General features: G+C 40.9%; 1 protein-coding gene across 3 annotated transcripts in view; it reads right to left on the bottom strand.

The window, feature by feature from the left end:
- Positions 1–9,880, bottom strand: part of LOC117386408 (ADAMTS-like protein 1) — a 173,152-nt gene extending 163,272 nt beyond the window's left edge. For all 3 annotated transcript variants that reach the window (XM_055229057.1, XM_033983762.2, XM_055229059.1), the window contains exon 1: positions 9,594–9,880. In XM_055229057.1, coding sequence (XP_055085032.1) covers positions 9,594–9,650 — 57 coding nt within the window. In that variant the 5' untranslated portion in view covers positions 9,651–9,880. The remainder of the gene's footprint in view (positions 1–9,593) is intronic.
- Between the last annotated feature and the right edge of the window lie 10,037 nt (positions 9,881–19,917).

Here is a 19,917-nt window from a genome sequence, read left to right on the forward strand (position 1 = left end):
CAACTACTACTACTGCTATTACTACTACTGCTACTGCTATTGCTACTACTACTACGACACATTTTTTAGCAAAAGATAGTTGAATTCTATTATCTGGACAATGTAAAGCTTCTTCAGTTCTAGCTGCTACTAATTCTACTACTACTACTACTACACACACTACTACTACTACTACTACTGCTTCTACTACTAATACTTTTGCCTTTTACTACATCTTACTTGACTGTTGTTTCCACTTCCTCCTTATCACAAAATCAAGTCCGTTCTAAACAACACACACCGTACAGTTCCCTCTCCTTGAAACAGGGACCTTTCATTAGGACATGTGGCTACAGACGGACGATCACTCGGGACTGTTTGCACGCCGTGACCCCACTTAATCCAGCCGTCTGACCCGCGAGCCGCCTCCGTACGCCGAAGACTCCGACGCACTTTGATCACTGCGATTTCTGAAGGACCATTTCCTTGACAAAACATCAAAATCTAATGCTTTTCTAGGCCTGTTTCCTTTCCAGTTGAGTAATTAAAGGCAAGGAATGGGCCACGTTTGCTGTGGAATTGTCTGGGAGCTGACTATAACGCACAAGCCAATTAGCGAGCGTTATTCATCATCTATTCCCAAATGCAGAAAACACGTCAACTGCTAGCAAATGTTTGGCTGTTAAAGTCACTTCGGTTGCTCTATTAAAAGTCCTATATATTACACAAAACTGACTCTTGTGAGCTTTTTGTCAAGTTATAATGCTGTTACCTCATTAAAAACATATCTGGAGTTGTTTTTTTTGTTTCATTCGCACATGTTTGACTATTTATTATGAGTCTTTCTACATCTCCGAAGCTCAAAACGCTCTGTTCCACCTCGTGATGTCATGAAGTGGTAGTTTTCAAGCTCCTTTTTTACCTTTAGTTCAGTAGAAATTGACATTACCAGGACTGAAATGTTCTAAATGATTCTATTGAAGGTGTGTGGAGTTTAAAAACACAGCAAAGCACTTCCTGTATTACCACCTGATGACATCACAAGGTGGAACAGAGTGTTTTCTAAGCCTAAATATGCAGGGTTTTGAGTGTTAAACATGTGAGAACGAAACAAAACACAACTCCAGGTCTGTTTGTGATGAGGAAACTTTAAAACATTATAACATAGATCAGAAAACAGCGTGATATGTTCCCTTTAAGATTGCGAGACAGGTCCAGTGCCTTTGCAGAGGTAATACAAAGCTTACGACTTTAGCTACTGTTGTCAGTTTTGTGTAAGTTTATCATGTTCTCTAAAGCGTTAAAGTAAAATATAACTCAAAATTGACTCAAAACGCTCTGTTCCACCTCGTGATGTCATGAAATGGTAGTTTTCAAGCTCCTTTTTTACCTTTAGTTCAGTAGAAATTGACATTACCAGGACTGAAATGATCCAAATGACTCTTGTGAAGGTGTGTGGAGTTTAAAAACACAGTAGAGCACTTCCTGTATTACCACTTGATGACATCACAAGGTGGAACAAGGTAATTTTGAAGCACTTGTAATTCTAATTTCTGCTTAAAACCTGCCGAGTCTCATCTCTGAATCGCCCAGCTGTGCAAAAACCTTCTTTATTATTAGTTTTTCAACATTTCCAAAGCTCAAAATGCTCTGTTCCACCTTGTGATGTCATGAAGTGGTAGTTTTCAAGTCAACATCTACCTTTTACCTTTAGTTCAGTAGAAATTGGCAATTCTAGGCCTGTAAATTATTCAAATGATTCTTGTGAAGGTGTATGGAGTTTAAAAACACAGTGGAGCACTTCCTGTATTACCACTTGATGACATCACAAGGTGGAACAGGGCATTTTCTCAGCCTAAATACGCAGGATTTGTGCGTTAAACATGTGCGAATGAAACAAAACACAACTCCAGGTCTGTTTGTGACGAGAAAACAACATTATAACAAATCAAAAAAACAGTGTAACACGGGCCCTTTAAGTGTATAAATCAAGCTTTGATCGCTGATAATGCTTTTAAAGGCTTACAACTAATTTATTTATGATCCAATTTTATCCCAAATCCAAACAAATTCAACATGTAGCAATTCTGTGCGCTATAAAAACACCAAAACATTCCAAATGGAGGTGAGTGCCAAAAAAGTCTTCAATAAACGCATGTAAAGGGATTGGCTCTGCTCGCTCGTCTTAGCGGGTGTCAATTCATTACTCACACTGAGAATTCAAAGGGTTTTTTTCTGTCAGCAAAGGGCAATGACACCTTTAACTCTTCATTAGTTAAAGGGCTCATATGACTCTGTTTCCAGATCTATGTTATAATGTCATTTCCTCGCCACAAAAAGACCTGGAGTTGTGTTTTGTTTCATTCGCGCATGTTTAACGCACAAACTCTGCATATTTCAGCTGAGAAAACACTCTGTTCCACCTCGTGATGTCATCAGGTGGTAATACAGGAAGTGCTCCGCTGTGTTTTTAAACTCCGTACACCTTCATTTCTTGAATCATTTGGATGATTTCAGCGCTGGAATTGCCAATTTCTACTGAACTAAAGGTAAAAACGTAGATGTTAACTTGAAAACTACCACTTTATGGCATCACAAGGTGGAACAGAGCGTTTTGAGGTTTGGAAATGTTGCAAAAACTAATAATAAAAGAGTTTGTTACACAGCTGGGCGATTCAGTGGTGAGTCTCTGCAGGTTTTTAAGCAGAAATTAGAATTACAAGTGCTTCAAAATTACATGTTTTTTTAAGCGAGTGATTATAAAACGCAATAATCGAAATGGCCCAAAGACAAACTGACTGCTGAGCGTTTGGATGGCTGTTAGATTTATTCGGGGGCATTTTGAGAAACTGACTCAAAAACAGCATCATGAACAAAAAATTATTGGTTTCGGTTGAGTTTGTTCCATTTAGAGAGGTAAGCGCTTTGACGAGCAGTGGTTGAACACATTCCCCGTGGTCTACAATTATACGAATTTCACAATTTTTATGTTTCGTGGTTAAGGCCTGTCATGATAATTACTATATCGACTTATCGTTCAATACATGATAGATGGAGGAGGGTTTTTGGGGAGTCAATATTTCTCATGGAGATTTTTTCTTTGCACTACGGAGAAAATTGTGGTTGATTTTCTGCACTACGATGAGATTTGAGCAGTAGAAATTCGGATTATGAACTTGTATGACTCATTATAGAGACAAACTAACAACTATAGCAGCGCGAACTTTTAACAATACTGCATTTCGTGGTTTAGTTTCAATATTATCGTTTATCGTCTATATTTACTTCAGCAATATATCGCACTTGGGCTGCTCCAAAATCTGACTGTTTTTCAGTTCTACCAGAACCCCTAAGTGTGCGTTGATACACTTTTTTTTTTTTGCAGTTGAAGAAGGTTGAGTTTTGTAATTTGGACAATGTTTGAATAAGTTTTTGGACTAAGTAAGTACCGTAGCTTCTTCAGTTCAAATGCAGCTCTAGTATACAGTGTTCCCTCGTTTATCGCGGGGGTTACGTTCTAAAAATAACCCGCAATAGTCGAAATCCGCGAAGTATCAGCTTTATTTTTATTCTCTATGTTTTAGTCTGTAAAACCCCTCACCACACACTTTATACACTTTTCTCACACAGGCATTAACATTTTCTCACATTTCTCTCTCGTTTAAACTCTCTCAAAGTTCAAACCTTCGTAGGCGTCTTTGTCGGTGCAGAACGTTTCATCGACATTGTGGGTTTTGTCGGGGAGAAAACAAATTGCAAACATACAGCACTTCAGAGTCACACTGCGATCCAACGTTTATGTAAATTTGTCTGAACACATTCTGTACTGGACAGAAGACACGGCATGGAGGAGACTGATGGACAATGGTCTACAGTCCAACAGACAACTTAAACCAGTTCACAGAAATGCTAAATGGTCATTTTTATATTGCGCTTTTCCACCTTCAAGTCACGCTTTACATCAAGGAACCACTCACCCACTCATACGCCAGTGTACACAGACTCTGAGAGCACGGGATTCGAACCACCAACCTTCCGATCAGTAAACAAACACTCCACAAACTGAGCTACTGTCGCCCAAATTGAGCCTTCCTTTGGTCCCTACTGGACAACTGAGGGATTACACAAAGATCTAAGTTTTATGTTTTAAAACCCCGTCCATATGTCATTTTGTCACCCATAAACTATTCCGTTCTCAGGACCATAGGGCACTCGGCTCTCCCATTCATAGCACTGCCACAACAGCCATAGAGTCTCTTTCTTTGGTGAATCTGACCCAGGAGCTGAGATGAAAGGGGAAAAAAGGCCAATCCACAGCAGAAACAAGGAGCGCTCAGACTGCGGGTCACTGTGGGGTGTGAGAGGAGGTCGACCGCAGGCTCCGTGGCAGAAGGGAACGCCTGCCAAAGAGTTAGCAACTGGTTTTGTCGTCTTTCAAGTGGCAGATCTGGATGACGACAAGAACAATGGTGTGAAACAAGCACATGCCAAATACAGAGAGAGAGAGTCAAACAAAGAAATGTACCTGAAGCTACACAAAAACTATTTTTACGTTTGTTTTGATGGGCTGCGACCGTAGGAAGCAAGATTTTTTTTTGCCAAACTGCATTCTCAAGGACAACATTAAAACAGAAATAAGTGTCTGTGTATGCGGTCAAGCTATGGAACTCGTTGAATCGTGATTTCAAATGTCGCGCTAGTGTTTACGAGTTTAAAAAAAGGACAAAATAATGATTATGGATGATGCGACGAAGGAAAATATTTAAGTTAATGAAATGTAAACCAAGGGCGGCGCCAGACATTTTCGGGTTGAGGTGATAAAGGTCTTCAATGTGGGTGCTCACGTAACATGTTAATTTAGAGCTTATTAACAACGGAGCGTACCCCCACACCCCCTGCCATGTTTGAGTCACTGTTTTAAATGTAGTTTACGACCTGTAGTGACTATTTTTTATTATAATCTCATTCATTCTTTCTTTCTTTATTCTTTCTATGTCAGGGGCCATGTACAAACGCATTAATCTTACAAAAGAAAAGATGATTTGTACCAGATTTAGCTACTGCTGCTTTCCATCTACAGTCCCTTTCGTGGAGCAAAAATCTTCGGGGGAGCTTTGGGGGAGCATTGGTCACTTTAGTGGAGGCAAGTGCCCCCTCAAGTCCCCCCCTGGCGCCGCCCCTGATGTAAACCACAAGAGGCTCACTGGTGACTTGGTTGTTTCTTTTGTTCATGCCAATAATGTCAAAACACATAATGGTTGTATTTGTTTACCGTCTGATAATTTTGTTTTTGACTCTTGAAATTGATGCCAGCAAAATGAAATGGCGTGAGCGATGAATAAACAAAAAAAAAGTTAAAAACAGTCACTATCTGTGGTCAAAAATAAGCAGCTTTGCAGATGTAGTCACCCAAGACCATCACATGATATCTTGCCTGTATTTCAACCCTGTCCTCTCGTTTACATCGTGTGCAGTATTTCCGTATTAAATGTGCAATTATTTCAAAGTATTCCTGACCAGGGGCGGTGCCAGACATTTTTTGGTTGGGGGAGTTAAAGGGGGGCTACAGTTTTTAATACAGGTGCACACTTATCAAGTTTAGCCTTTTAAGAAAGAAGCGAACAACCCCACCTCTTTCCATCTTTTCTTTGCTTTTTAAATGTAGTTAGCCATTGTAGTGATTTATAAAACATGTATTTCTTTTTTTTAATATAGTGTAGTCTCATTTTGAAGACTCTGTAGTTGCCATTTGAAACATTTTTAGTCGAAATTGGATGTGTGAGTCTTTTTGGGTGGCCCCCTCAAGCCCCCCTCGCTGGCACCGCCCCTGTTTCTGACACAAACCTGTATTTATTCAAGAATGGGATGAGCACAAAGAGTAAAAAAATTGCTACTTATCTTCTATGGTCAGTTTATTATAGGTAAATCAATGATAAACTATTTTAGTCTGTGAAATCCTTAAGTAATACACTATTTATTAAATCAGATATTGCCAACTGTAGACTGTTATCTGCAAAGAAGTTCTAATAGCTAACGATTGCATTAGTATATATATACACACTCAAAAATGCTGGATTAAAAATATCCCAGCCTGTGTAAATAAATAGCCCAGCGCTGTGTCATTGGACAAATACGATGTAAATTTAACTACTGTTGGGTTAATTCTACCTTAAGGCAATGTAAGTTTATTTAGTTTGTATGGTACAATTGGTACACAAAGTATTTCAAAGTGCTTTACAGAATAAGAAAGACATTAAAATCACAATACAATAAATCAAAACATAAATACTCATTGTAAAATCAGCATTAAAAGAGAAGAGTGCAGAATAAACCCCTTTCAGTCATTTTTACAACTAAACAGAACCGTTTGGAGCCTGGATTTAAACATTGTTAAAGTAAAGGCCTGTCTCACAACTTCAGGAAGAATGTTCCAGGTTTTAGCTGCAGAAAAGTCAAATGTTGGTTCCCCATGTTTAGTCCTGATTTAGACCTGGTTTAGTCCTGGTTTAGTCCTGGTTTAGTCCTGGTTTAGTCCTGGTTTAGTCCTGGTTTAGTCCTGACTCTGGGCACCAGCAGGAGGCGGGTCCCTGAAGTCCTCAGAGTGTGACATGGTTCAAATGGCACTCACATGTGGGAGATGTTCTTTGGTGCTGGTCCATGGAGAAACTTGTACACAACTTACAACTTACAGAACTTATGTGTTTGTATTTCCTGGTTCTAGTCAGGACCTGAGCAGCAGTGTTCTGGATGAACTGCAGCTGTCCTAATGCTCGTTTGGAGAGGCCAGTGAGCAGGACGTTACAGTCGTCTAACCAACTGGAGACAAATGCAGGATAAGTCTCTCTAAGTCTGGTTTTGACAGTAAACCTTTGATTTTTGCAATGTTTTCAGATGTTAAAAAGCTGCAGATGTTACTGATTTGATGTGGCTGTTAAAGTTCATGGGTTCATGTTCATAAAGACCACCACAGTGCTATTTAAGAGACATTTATTTTGAAACAGAATTCTTCAATAACTGCATTTAAAACATGTCATGACAAACAGCGGCACATTATTAAAAATGGTCCATGTTCTAGTTTGTACTTGTGACAGAGGCCAGAGTGTTGACTTTGTTTATCTCAGCGCTTCAGTCTAGGAGATTACACAGTAGGACAGAACAGAGAGAGAAGTGGGCGTGGTTACAGGTAGAACAGTGGGATGCTGACAACCCCCCACGAAAAAAAAAACCCCATTCAAATCCATGAAGCTGTTCCTGTTCAGGTGTCGAGTTTCAGTTACAGACTACAGGTCCGTTAAGACTTAGCATCAGGAGTCAGAGGCTGGAAAGTTTCTCTAGTAACTTTAACTGTCACAAAATTATTACTTATTGAAAATTTGCAGATATAATCACAAAGATAAAGTAATAAAACATGTATAAATACCTTTAACCGTCAGTTCTCCAGACAAGGTGGGTAATGGCTCCTGAGAACAGTTGAAGAATCTGTATTTGACCCATTTTTCTGAGTTTTTTGAGAGGATTTGACCCAAAACGCTGGATAGACCGGGCGAAAAGGTGGGAATATGCCTATCATTATACAGGCCTGTCACGATAATTACCATATAGACTCATATATGAAAGCTGGAACAATATATAATAGGGCTCAAATATTATTGCGTGCACATTTTCTTTATAAAAACAGAGCGATTTGCTGTAACACAATAACATTTGAGCTGTAAACTGTTGAAAAAGTGACTTCTGTTGCTAAATATTGCTTCATTCCTCTGTTTATTTGTTGCAGCTCATGTCTCTTAATGATACTGCCTATTTAAAAATGGTTTACTGGGATTGTCTTTCATTACTGCTCTGTAACGGAGGCGTAAACTATTTTCAGTATTATTGTTTATCTATAGCGTTATATCGTTTTCGTGACAGGTCGATCATTATGTTCCGTTTGATATGACGCAACCTGTTGACGCAGCTTTTGGGTTACGCAAAACTCGCAAAAAAAACAACCCAACAGCGACCAATCTCACAATAACGCAGCGTTTTTAGGGTGTAATTAAGCAGAAGATGTTAACGAGTTATGTAAATTATGCTTAAAAACAATATAGATCTTCATTCATTTAAGATTGTTTGGGAATCCAGATCCTCAAATAAGCCATTTTTCTCACAATGAACCAGCAAAACCACAAGCGTACACGTCAAATTGTTGTTTTAGGTCCTTAGTATTTTGAGTTCCACCTTCTGCCACGAGTGATGCTTACAGCAGAGCAATAACAATGGGGCATTAATGAAAGACACGGTACAGGAGTCTATGTTTCTTCAAAGAGCTGCTCTAAAACATCTTCAAAGCCGGTCCCCAGATGGATGACCCACAGCTCACACACACAGACACAGAGACACACACACATAGACGCACGTACACACACACACACAAACGGCAGAAAGTCCCGGGACACTTGCCTAGAAAGCGTCCCTAACCTTTCAGGTCCTCTGTCACTGCCTCATACTAATTACGCTTCAACCAGCCGGAGCGTCTACCGGCCCGATCACCTTGAAGTCTCCCATTAGCACCTGCCGTAGTCATTTACACATGCTGACATCCTACCCTGTTGTTTAACCTCGACGTTAGTTTCCAGGACGGTCTATTTAGCTGTGAAGGATGCTGCTACGCTACAAACAGACAGAGGAATACGGCAAAAAAAAAAAAAGAGCTGACCGTGCTGTTTTTCAGTGTAGGGGGGGATAAGACAGTGAGGGATTGAGCTGAATTTTAAAGATGAGACCAAAAAGAACGTAGAGGATCAGTAGTGTCAGTTTTAAAGCCTTTAGTGAATTGATATTACGCAAAATTAAGTCATGTTTTAATGCTGTGACCTCCTCAAAAACAGACCTGGAGTTGTGTTTTGTTTGATTCGTGCATGTTTGAGAAACTTTATTATTAGTCTGTCTACATCTCCAAAGCTGAAAATGCTCTGTTCCACCTTGTGATGTCACGAAGTGGTAGTTTTCAAGTTAACATCTACGTTTTACCTTTATTTCAGTTCAGATTGGAAATACCAGAGGTGAAATGATCCAAATGATTCTAGTGAAGATGTGTGGAGTTTAAAAACCACAGTGGAGCGCTTTTTGTATTACTGCATGACATCACAAGGTGGAACAGACTGTTTTCTGTTTGAGAAGGGCAGAACTCAGCTTAAATCTGCAGGGTTTGTGTGTTAAACATGTGTGAATGAAACAAAAAAACACAAGTCCAGGTCTGTTTGTGATGAGGAAACAACATTAAAACACAGATCGGACAATAAAATCAGTAAAGTAATATAAGCTCTTTAAGTATTAGAATATTCAGAATATAACTACACTTTGTGTCAGTCAGCCTCTGTTAGATTCAAGCTTCAAGTTCAGCACACACAGCCTAATTTCTCCTAAGTGCGCACAATACACGTGTCACTTAAACTCCAGGAACAATATTCACCTACGCTCCATCTTTTTTCCATTTTTAGACTCAGGAAAAGGGCACAAGCAACAGGTGTCTCGTTACTGTCCCAATAAACCGTCCAATTAAAGCCACGAGTGACAGCGTTCATCTGCAGCGACCGGGCTCTCGGATTTGTGAATGAAAAACAGCGTCTTACCTCCACCCGGACCGTGAGAAGCAGCAACCCAAACGTCCACAGCCAGCCTCCTGTCATCTCTGGCGCTGGAGTAGAAGAGTCCGGGGTCCACGAGTGTGCGTAGTGGGCTTCCCTGTCGTCAGTTTCAGGCTGAGTAGCTCCTTGTCACCGCTGCGTGCTCCTGTCTTCTCCTTTACGTGTGTCTGCGGCTAATGCGCAAGGACGGAACGCGCAGAGGAGCCGTGCGCCGCTGCCCGAGACGACATGACACTTCACGACCGCTTCCAGATATTTTGTTCCACCAGGCAAACACGTTGCTGCTAAAATTATGTTTGCATACCAGGCGTGCGTCAGGAAAGGGGGCTCACCCACCTTGCATTCTTAAAGACACACTCTCCAGCGGAGTTTACGCGCGCTCCACGTACGTCGCGCGTCCAAACACGTGCGTAATGGTTTTCTGGAGAGCGGTTAACGGTGCGCCCGGTATAATTAGCGTTTGTATAAAAATGGTTTGTTATTTAGGTCAAAGAGTCACGCTGTTACATAACACAAGACCGGTGGTATGCAGCAGGGTTTGCAAACTAAAACTCTGACAGCAACAGGAGTGAAAAATCAAATTAAATTGTAATATCCTTCTAAGTGAAATGTCTAGCAGCGATTTGTGAGATTTTTCACCCAATCAGAGGCAAGAACAGAGCTTGCATGAGTGAGATTCTCCTATTTTACCTCTTTGTGGAAGGTTACATGGTATAGTTTTATCAAAAAGGCTTTATCCAGGTCTATTAAACGAGAACCTGATGGTGCAATTTACTACATTCTGTCCAACGGAAAATATAATGTGTTTCTGCGATAATAGCATGCCAAACAAAGGCATCTAAGGTCAAGAGGAGTTTGATCTGACCGACGCTTGAGAATCTGAGACAAAGTGGAGAGAAGCGTTTAAACGCTTGGCTTTGGCTGGCATTATTAAAACGCGGTGTTATTTCAGATTTACCTCAACAAGGCCCGTGCCATTCCAACAGGCTCCAGTGAAAACAGCGAAGCAGGGTCTGTGCTGTGTCTTCTGCCACTTTCATGCCACTGGTTTGAAGTGAAACAAAATGGCTGCATTGTTAGATTGTTTTTAAAAGGTTCTTAACATCAGCCGTATTTGCTGAAAAATATTGGCAGAAAAGTAAACGGCGCTATGGTGTAACGTGACGATTATAGAACCGAGACTGTGTTCACACGTTTGCACGCACTGCATCAAAAGTGGGACGGAATTAGATCGAACCCAGAACTCACCCTGGACTAGAACAGGATCAAGACAAATCTACAGGATTCAACTGGGGTCAAACCTGGAGAAAACTGGAATTAACACAAAACTTAACCAAGACTTTGTAGAACTAAACCAGGACTAGAACAGGATCGAATGAACTGTACATCAGGATTCAACTGGGGTCAAACCTTTACAAAATTAGGTGTCAAGGTTAAAAAGTGGGACAAAATTGGAACTAAACCAGAATTCAACCAGGACTTTCCGAAACTAAACCAGGATTAGAACTGGACGAAACCAAATCTACATTCGGATTCATCCATCCATTTTCTTTCACTTATCTGGTGTTGGGTTGCGGGCAGCAGTCTAAGCAGGGACTCCCAGACTTCCCTCACCCCAGACACGTCCTCCAGCTCCTCCGTTGGGACTCCAAGGTGTTCCCAGGCCAGTAGAGAGACATAGTGCATTCAGTGTGTCCTGTGTCTCCCCCGGGGCCTCCTCCTGGTGTGACATGCCTGGAACACCTCCCTAGAGAGAGACGTCCAGGGGTCATCCAAAACAGACGCCCGAGTCGCCTCAGCTGCTCCTCTCGACATGGAGGAGCAGTGACTCTACTTTGAGCTTCTCCTGTGTGACTGAGCTCCTCACCATTTTGGCCGTTTGTATCCGCCATCTTGTCCTTTTGGTCGTTACCCAGAGCTCATGACCATAGGTGAGGGTAGGAACGTAGACTGACCGGTAAATCGAAACCTTTGCCTTTTGACTCAGCTCCTTCTTTACCACAACAGACCGATACAGCGACCGCATCACTACAGACGCTGTCAATCTCACGCTCCGTCCTCCCCTCACTCCTGAACAAGACCCCGAGATACTTGAACTGAGACTCACCACCCACCTGAAGAGGGCAACCCACATCAGGATTCAACTTGGGTCAAATTTAAGTTCCAATGTGGGACAAAATTGGAACTAACCCAGAACTAGAACTGGACCAAGCCAAATCTACACCAGGATTCAACTGGGGTCAAATTTAAGTACATGCATAACACATGACTATTACCTGTATTATTGTTATTACACCCATCTTTTCTGAATACAGTAATTAGCTTCACCAACATGGCCAAAACCCCTCAAAATATGTTCTCAGGATGTGAATTATTCAACAAAACGTCATGTTCCATCAGTGCAGGCGCAAGCAAAACATTAGCTTTAACTTGAGCTCGTTACTAATGTTAATACTAATTGACATCTTCCACTTCAGTAATAAAGGAATGCTGGAATCGTACCACGCTTTCTCCCTTTGTCACATCATAAAACCATGTACCATAGATTTGACTTTGAAGGCTCATAGCGCACAATCAGAGGGGATTAGGCAGCCACTTGTCACTTCTGAGACTGTCCAGGGCCATTAATAATAGTTTTAAAAGTGTCCTCTGGAGATACCCTCACAATGGTACAAGTATGTCTGGAATGAGCTACCTGAATGGCTGGCTGACACGCAAACTTGAATCCATCTTTATTAACACGCGCGCTGGAATGCAAGTGTTTGTTTCCACAGATGAGAAGAAAAATTAACGCCGTGCCAGTGGTTCAAGCATTTGGAGTTGTTATAGTTGCTGCAATATGCTAGCTTAATGGCGCGGTGGATCTCTTAAAAAGCACTGGTCAATAACGCAACGGTAATGGAATACTTAACAATGTGATTTATGAAATATTTATCCAAACCCAATAAGATTCAAGCCATCCAGTCAGTTTGTTTGGGAAATGGGTCCAATATAATTTCATGGCCTATTGGATTTTCTATTATTTGAATGAATTTACCCCGGGATTGGAGGAGGCTAAAATTTAAGCCTATAAAGACGATGTGTACCATTGCGAGATAAGATCAGTGCCTTGGTGAAGTTCTGATGTTGTATATGCTCTATTTTATTTGTAAACCCAAATTGCAGGTGAATAAAGTTTAAAGGGCCCATAATACGCTAGTTTCTGATCTGTTATCATGTTGTTTCCTCATCACAAACATACCTGGAAAATGGAAAACACTCTGCTCCACCTTGTGATGTCATGTGGTAATACAGGAAGTGTTTTTAAACTGCATAAATCTTCACTAGTATCAGCCCTGGGATTGCCAATCTCTACTGAATAAAAGGTAAAAGCAGCTGTTAACCTGAAAACTACCACTGTGTGACATCACAAGGTGGAACAGAGCATTTTGAACTTCGGACATGTAGACAAACTAATAATCTGGGTATGTTTTTCATGAGCTAACAATATTCTAACATTCTAACTTAAAGCTCACAAGAGTCAATTTTGCGTAATATAGCACCTTTAAGGCATATATTTGTCTAAGAAAACTTTGATAAAGATTCATTGTGTAGAATTAGTGATTCTTTTTGCCAGACAGGAGCATTTATTTACCTGCTTTACATGTTTTGGCTACTTCCTGTATTTTCCTCAGGTGTCACATGATGTTGTAGTGATATGTCTTGTAGGCTGCTTTACTTACACCCTCTACTGTCTAACACGTGCTCCTGGACTGCCTCCCATGTGCGTGATAAGGTGTATGCCCCCTCGTCCCGATTTATGCTCCTTGAACTTTGTTTGCGGATCTCGACGGCTCCTATCTCTTGCCATGTCTGACTAAGAGACGAAACCACATCATGGACTGGAAGAATGCCAGGTCTAACGTGCTGAAAGAAACAAACACCAACGCTGGATCAGAAGGGCCATCGAGATCCGCCAACGAGGTTCAAGAAGCAAGAACTGTGATGAGGGAGAGTACACCTTATCACCATAGACTATATATATATAAATGGACGTAGCGAACCTGCTAGCTGTCGCGTTCCAAATGGGAAATAATCATGGTTGCTACACTGAGCTTCGTTATTTTGGTCTTAAATGTTCGTATTAACCCGCTCTACATGATCCTGGTGTTTTTATTTCGCTATTTTGTCCATAAATCAAGATATGAACATTAAAAACAAACAAATCAGGTGGTTTCTTTCCCTTATGTTGCTTCTGTTAGCGTTAGCAACAGGTTTGATTGACATCGTAGGGGGCGTAAGCTTCCACTACTGTCTGGCAAAACGTAAAAAAAGTAAAGCAGCCTACAAGACAAAAAACTACATCATCACGTGACGTTTCTGCGGAAGATACAGGAAGTAACTGAAGTGTGTAAAAGCAGGTAAACAAACTCACCTGTCTGACAAAAAGAATCGCTAATTCTTAGTTTTAGAAATCACTTCACTGACAGACATATTCAGAAAATAACCTAACAAAGCAGAATATAGGCCATTTTCTAGCCGGGGATTTTCCGTGTTGTCAAATGAGAGGGTAGCGCTAACTGACACTCTAATAGCCCCCTTTTCAGAGCCACTACCGTTGCTTCTGTAACCCGGGCGTCTCACATACACGGTACTGTACATGTGTCAGCTACAAAGTCAAACATACCTCAGGCTTTTCAGCGCACCCCCCTCGAGAGAGAGAGAGAGAGCGCGCCGGCTGTGTCCCTGCCTCAGCTGACACCAAACATCAGCTGTTTGATCAGTGACCTTTGACCTTAAAGAGTCAAAGCCGGGACTGTCACATGTGTTCAAAGAGGAAGGCCATGGAATTTGTCACATAACAGCTAAAGCGGCGGTTCTCAAGATGCGGCGACGCTGGAGGTGCGTACGGTTTAGTCCCGCTACCTCATTTTGAGTCCTTTCGGAGTCCTAAATACCTTAAGGATTTCTTTCAAAGTGACAAGTGCTTAATCCTGGTTATGTTCGTGTTTTTGGTTTGGGGTGTTGATGTTTAGCTAGCTTAAACCCAGATTAACACATTTTATCTGGGTTTAGGCGGGATTGCCCTCGTGTTGGTTTAGTCCTTGTTTAGACCTGGTTTATACCCAATTATAAGTCCAGATTTAGTCCTGCTTTAGTGCTGGTTTAGGTCCGACTGTGTCTTTTCTAACTATCGCAGTAGTTGCAGTAGAACATGAACTTTACAGCCATTTCCCAACTGTCCTTCATGCCAGTGTGGAATGTGGGACTTAATCCATATGTGTGCGTTTGTACGGCTTGACTGGGACTCCGACGGGTCCTGCTATGACAGAAACGGGTGTCCCAAGAATGCCCGGCCCGCGGAGTTTACAGTAACCTACCTGTCAATCAGACGATATGTATCCACGGTAACAGGGGTTGGATTCAGCCAGACAAGTTAAAACTGTGAGGCAACGTCTACGAAGCGGAGGTGGAATGTAACGAAGTAAAAGAAGTAAAGGACTGTACTTAAGTAAACATTTTTGGTCTCTGTACTCTAACAGTACTTGAAAAGGACTGAAAAGTATTTGTATTATTGTTTGAGACCTGCTGAAAAGGCTGAAGGTTTATTTTTAACATGGTTTTAGCTTGAGTAAACAAAAATATACAAATAAACCAGCTAAAAATGTTTGTAGCGGGAAAAAAAATCTGCACAAATCTTCATCAAAATCACTACATCTCAAAATCTGCGTGATATACTTTTACTCAAGTAGATTTTTTCATGTGATACTTTTACTGTTTCTTGAGTTTTTCTTTGCACCAATATCTGTACTTTTACTTAAGTAACGTAATTGAGTACTTCTTCCACCACTTCAGCCAAAGTGTACAAAATTATACTGGTAAAACATTTCAAATTGTGGATCGGATTCATTTGCATTTTGGATAAAAGCTGCAAGTGGTGGAAAAATTCTGTAATCCACAAAGTATTGCATGGATACAACTACTATTCGTACCTTTACTAGTACTGTTATTACTTCTACTTCACCTTATGTGCACCACTTTTAGTCTACTGTGCTACTTTCCCTCCCTCCCTCCCCAATTTCCACATCCCAAATATGACAAATCAAAACAATAAGACTAATTTTATATTACGAGCCAAGGCAATCTTGAAAATGGCACATGCTTTGAATTATTTACCCCATAAAGCTGCGCCGAAATTAAAGTACTCAAATTTGCATATAAATTGTCTCATCTTTTGTCAACAAACGGATCCCATTGTCAGTGATCTCCGCGGCCTCCTCATCTTGTGTGAGTTTCACCGTCAGGTTATAATTTGTCTGACGAACGCTGTTATCTCAGTACATAACAATTTCTGATTTAATCTATTATATTTCCAGATGGTTAATAAGATGGTCAAGGAAACAGAACTGAATCTTTACGCTCGTACGATGCTGTTCGCCGCTGCCAGTGCAACTCCCTTATAGATTTATGTTCTTTGTGCTAGTACAGCCCGCTCTCTTCTCTGAAAGGCCACCTGGGCAGGGATCTAAGTCTGCTTCTGACAGGCCTGCGTGTCCAAGCCGAGGTATAAAGAAAATAAAATGACAGCTTGGTCTGGCTGTCAAGTTACCACCACCGCGGTTCATTTGCGTATACAGCGTTTTCTCATGCCTCAAGTGAAGTTTTTCGGTCTCCACGTCTGTCTGATTGAATAACTCCACCGAAAACGCCAAAGCCGAGACTAAAAATGATAGAAAAATCCTGTTTCCCACTGTATTTTTGGCTCCTCGGAGTGTTACGAATACTTCCAAAACAAAGAGACGGTTTGTGTAGGTGCCCACGCATGGAGAGATTGTTAAAAATGCAAGGCTAACGGTTTCTAAGTGAAGCAGCTGTCCTCCGTAAACACACTTCAGGACAAGCACATTCGGTTTTCTCAATTATACTGTCATTGCTACAGCGCGCTTCGGTTGTCAGCAGCAGAAAATATATGTTGTAGTGGAGCGTGTTGCCAGCGCTAACAGCCGGCGTGCTAATCCGAGTGCGGCGGGGAAAATGGACTGTGACTATGGTACGAACAAGGAACAGGTCATGAGGGATGGTGGGGTTCATACAAGGCCTGAGGTGGAAAAAGTAAAGATCTGTGTGAAAACTTTAGCTTAAGTTACACATATTTTGGTAAAGTGGCATAAAATTACACAAAAACTAATGAAATTCAAAAGTATATATCAAATTAAGATTAAAAAAGGCCTAAAAAATGTTTAAGGAATGCCTGGCAACTAATCCGCAGGTTTAATTTCAGTGTTAACAGACTCCCTGCACAGTAGCACGTTAGCTAGCTAGCATCAACGTCACAGTAGTCAAAGCTAACAGTCGCTTTTATTAAAAAACAGAAAACATAAAGTAAACAACCTATTAAAACTCTAATTAATTAAAACAAAGACAAACCAATTATATTTACATGTAGAATACTTCAGTCTGTGGTGTTGTTTTTATATTTTTATGCCTCAAAATTAGCATTAGCATTAGCATTGAGGCACAAACATGTCTCTTTCTAAACAGAAGTGTCCTCCAGTGAAGTATTAATTTTATTTGTGCAGTTTTTAACATTATTTGTGTAGTTTTTAACATGTTGTCAGTGATATTTACCCGCAACTCCCTGTCCACTGTCTGATCTTTAAATATTTATTAATTTAGCGTATATAGCATAGCATATAGTGTGACTCAGCAAAAACCTAATAGAGATTAAACTGGACAGGAAGTAGTGATGCTAACAGTGAGGCATTGAGTAAGTATTAAGGTGCACTATATGTACGTTTTGATATTCGAGTTGTTATATCTTTGTCTTGCATGTTCCACCGTATACCATTAAACGTATCAATCTCCATGGAGACAAGCACGGTGCAGAATCAGGTCAAGTTACATCTGTACACATGCTCGAAGGTGAAACATTCCAGGCAAAGCAATAACATCACCGACAGAAGCAAGTAGCAGACCCCACGTCAGAAAAGTAAACAACATTTTAACCACGTGATATGAAACTAATGAAGATAACGCACATTTTATTATCTTATCTCATTGGTTCATGTGAAAACCACTACTGAAAATCATAATCAGGGGTCACGTCCTTGGCGACACAATGACCTTTTTGTACGTGTTTACCCTGTAGTTCCTCTCCGCGCTTGGCCCTCTCTCTCCGCAGGACATGAGCGAGGTTATCTCAGATGTCTTAACTAATGAGCCGCAGCCATTATGTGCGGATTACATCGAACAGGTGCGCTCCGCTTAACAACAATTTGGGCCTCAAAGCCGTAAAGCCAGCGGCCCCCTTTGCTTCCCAGAGCCATGCGGTACCTCGTTTATTGAAAACTGAAGTAATGGTTATTTCAAGCGGGTGGCCATTGACTTGTTAAGATGTAATTCATTTGAGCATGCGTGACCTCTGCAGCAGCTCCGGGGGTGGCTCGGGGCTGGGAACAATAATAATAGTGCCAAATCTGGCAGTGGGACAGTGCTCCAGAGGAACTGTAAGAATAACCAGCTGTTAATATGGCTCTACTGTGGCCGAATGAAAGAACATAATGGCCTTGAGTATCACAATTTACGAAAGTAGGTTAAAGGGTTCATATTAGACCGTTTTCTGATCTGTTATAATGTTGTTTCCTCATCACAAACAGACCTGGAGTTGTGTTTTGTTTCATTCACACATGTTTAACACACAAACCTCTCACACAAAGTTCTTCTCTCAAACTGAAAACACTCGGTTCCACCTTGTGATGTCATCATGAGCTCCACTGCGTTTTTAAACTCCTTCACGAGAATTAACTAGATCATTTCACCCCTGGAATTGTCAATTTTGACTGAACAAAAGCTAAAAAGGAGCTGTTAACTCAAAAACTACCACTATATGACATCACAAGGTGGAACAGAGCATGTGTGAATGAAAAAAACACAACTCCAGGTATGTTTTTGAGGACGTAAAAGCATTATAACATGATTTAAAGCTCACAAGAATCCATTTTGTGTAATATAGGAGCTTTAAGAAACAACTCCCTTGAGCCAAAACATTATGACTACAGAGACAGGTGTGGAAATTACCTTAAATTACCTTAGCGACCGTGGCACAACATGGACCAGCATCTCAAGAACTCCAGCTTTAGTGGGGCGCCCCCTGTCTGCAGTGGTCAGGTATTTAAAGTGCTCCAAGGACGGCGAAGACACATGGACTGGACAGAAGGCAAAAGGTCATAATGTTATGGCTCTGGCTGATTCATGAAAGTTCTATATTAAACCCTAATAGCAACAATGCACCAATATCTCAATACCTGTCATTTGAAAAGCCTTTTTTAAGACATAATGTCCCATCGTTTGAGTGAACTGGAGCGTATCAGTGACCAAGGACCTCATGTCTATTAGAAAGAGGACAGCTAAACTCGGCCACTGTCTCTGTCTGTCCACACTCTTTCTCTGCCTGTGTGCGAGCCAGAGGTGTGGTTCTTTCCCAGTATAAGCTGCTGCAGGTATCTGTTACACGGAGGATCTAGTCTTGGCCCGTGGCCCATGGAGTTAACTGTATCAAGGTACAACAGCAGCAGAGTGCATCCTTATCTTATTTCTATCAAAGTGTCTGGTTGTAATACTTGCTTGCATGATTTTAATTTACTTAGATTATAAAAACACATTCATTTCTGCACATTTGAAGCAATGCACAAGCTTTAAACCATGCATGCTTGATTCATTTTGTGAGATATAGCTTTTTTAGGATTGGGTTCTATAAGTTTTTACATATTATTGTAAATAGAAGTGCACCTTTACTTTTATGCACATAACATAAGCAGTGATTTAGTATCTGTCCAGCATGTTTCAGGAGACTGGATTTATGGCTTGAATACAATTTGAGAACGTTCTACCTCCATCTAGTGGCCCAAATGTCAAACTTCTAATTCTAGAGTTTTCTTTCTAGCCTTTTGCTCTTCCAAGCCTCAATGTTTTCAATATCCTTTTCACACGTTAGAGATTGGTAAAAGTCTCAGCATGAAATAATCAAAAGTGATGGATGGTCAACATCATGCAGCATTCTGTATAAAAACACATTCTCTTCTGTGGATTGTTTTTGAAAGGGTTCTTTTTGGCCACAAACCTCTAGCTGTGTTTGCAAAAGACATACTATTACATCCACGCAAACCAAAGAGCTGATCTGTTGTCACTGCATCATATCAACAGTCATTCTTCATAGGTTATAAATCCACTAACCAACCCTCGATATTGTCCTGGGTCAGGGCCAAATCGCCCTTTTGCATGCACACTGTATCAGCATTTTGTCTCTCTAATTAAATCTTACTCAAGAACC

Source organism: Periophthalmus magnuspinnatus, chromosome 18 (assembly GCF_009829125.3).
Source record: "Periophthalmus magnuspinnatus isolate fPerMag1 chromosome 18, fPerMag1.2.pri, whole genome shotgun sequence".
In the NCBI taxonomy this organism is placed as follows: domain Eukaryota; kingdom Metazoa; phylum Chordata; class Actinopteri; order Gobiiformes; family Gobiidae; genus Periophthalmus; species Periophthalmus magnuspinnatus.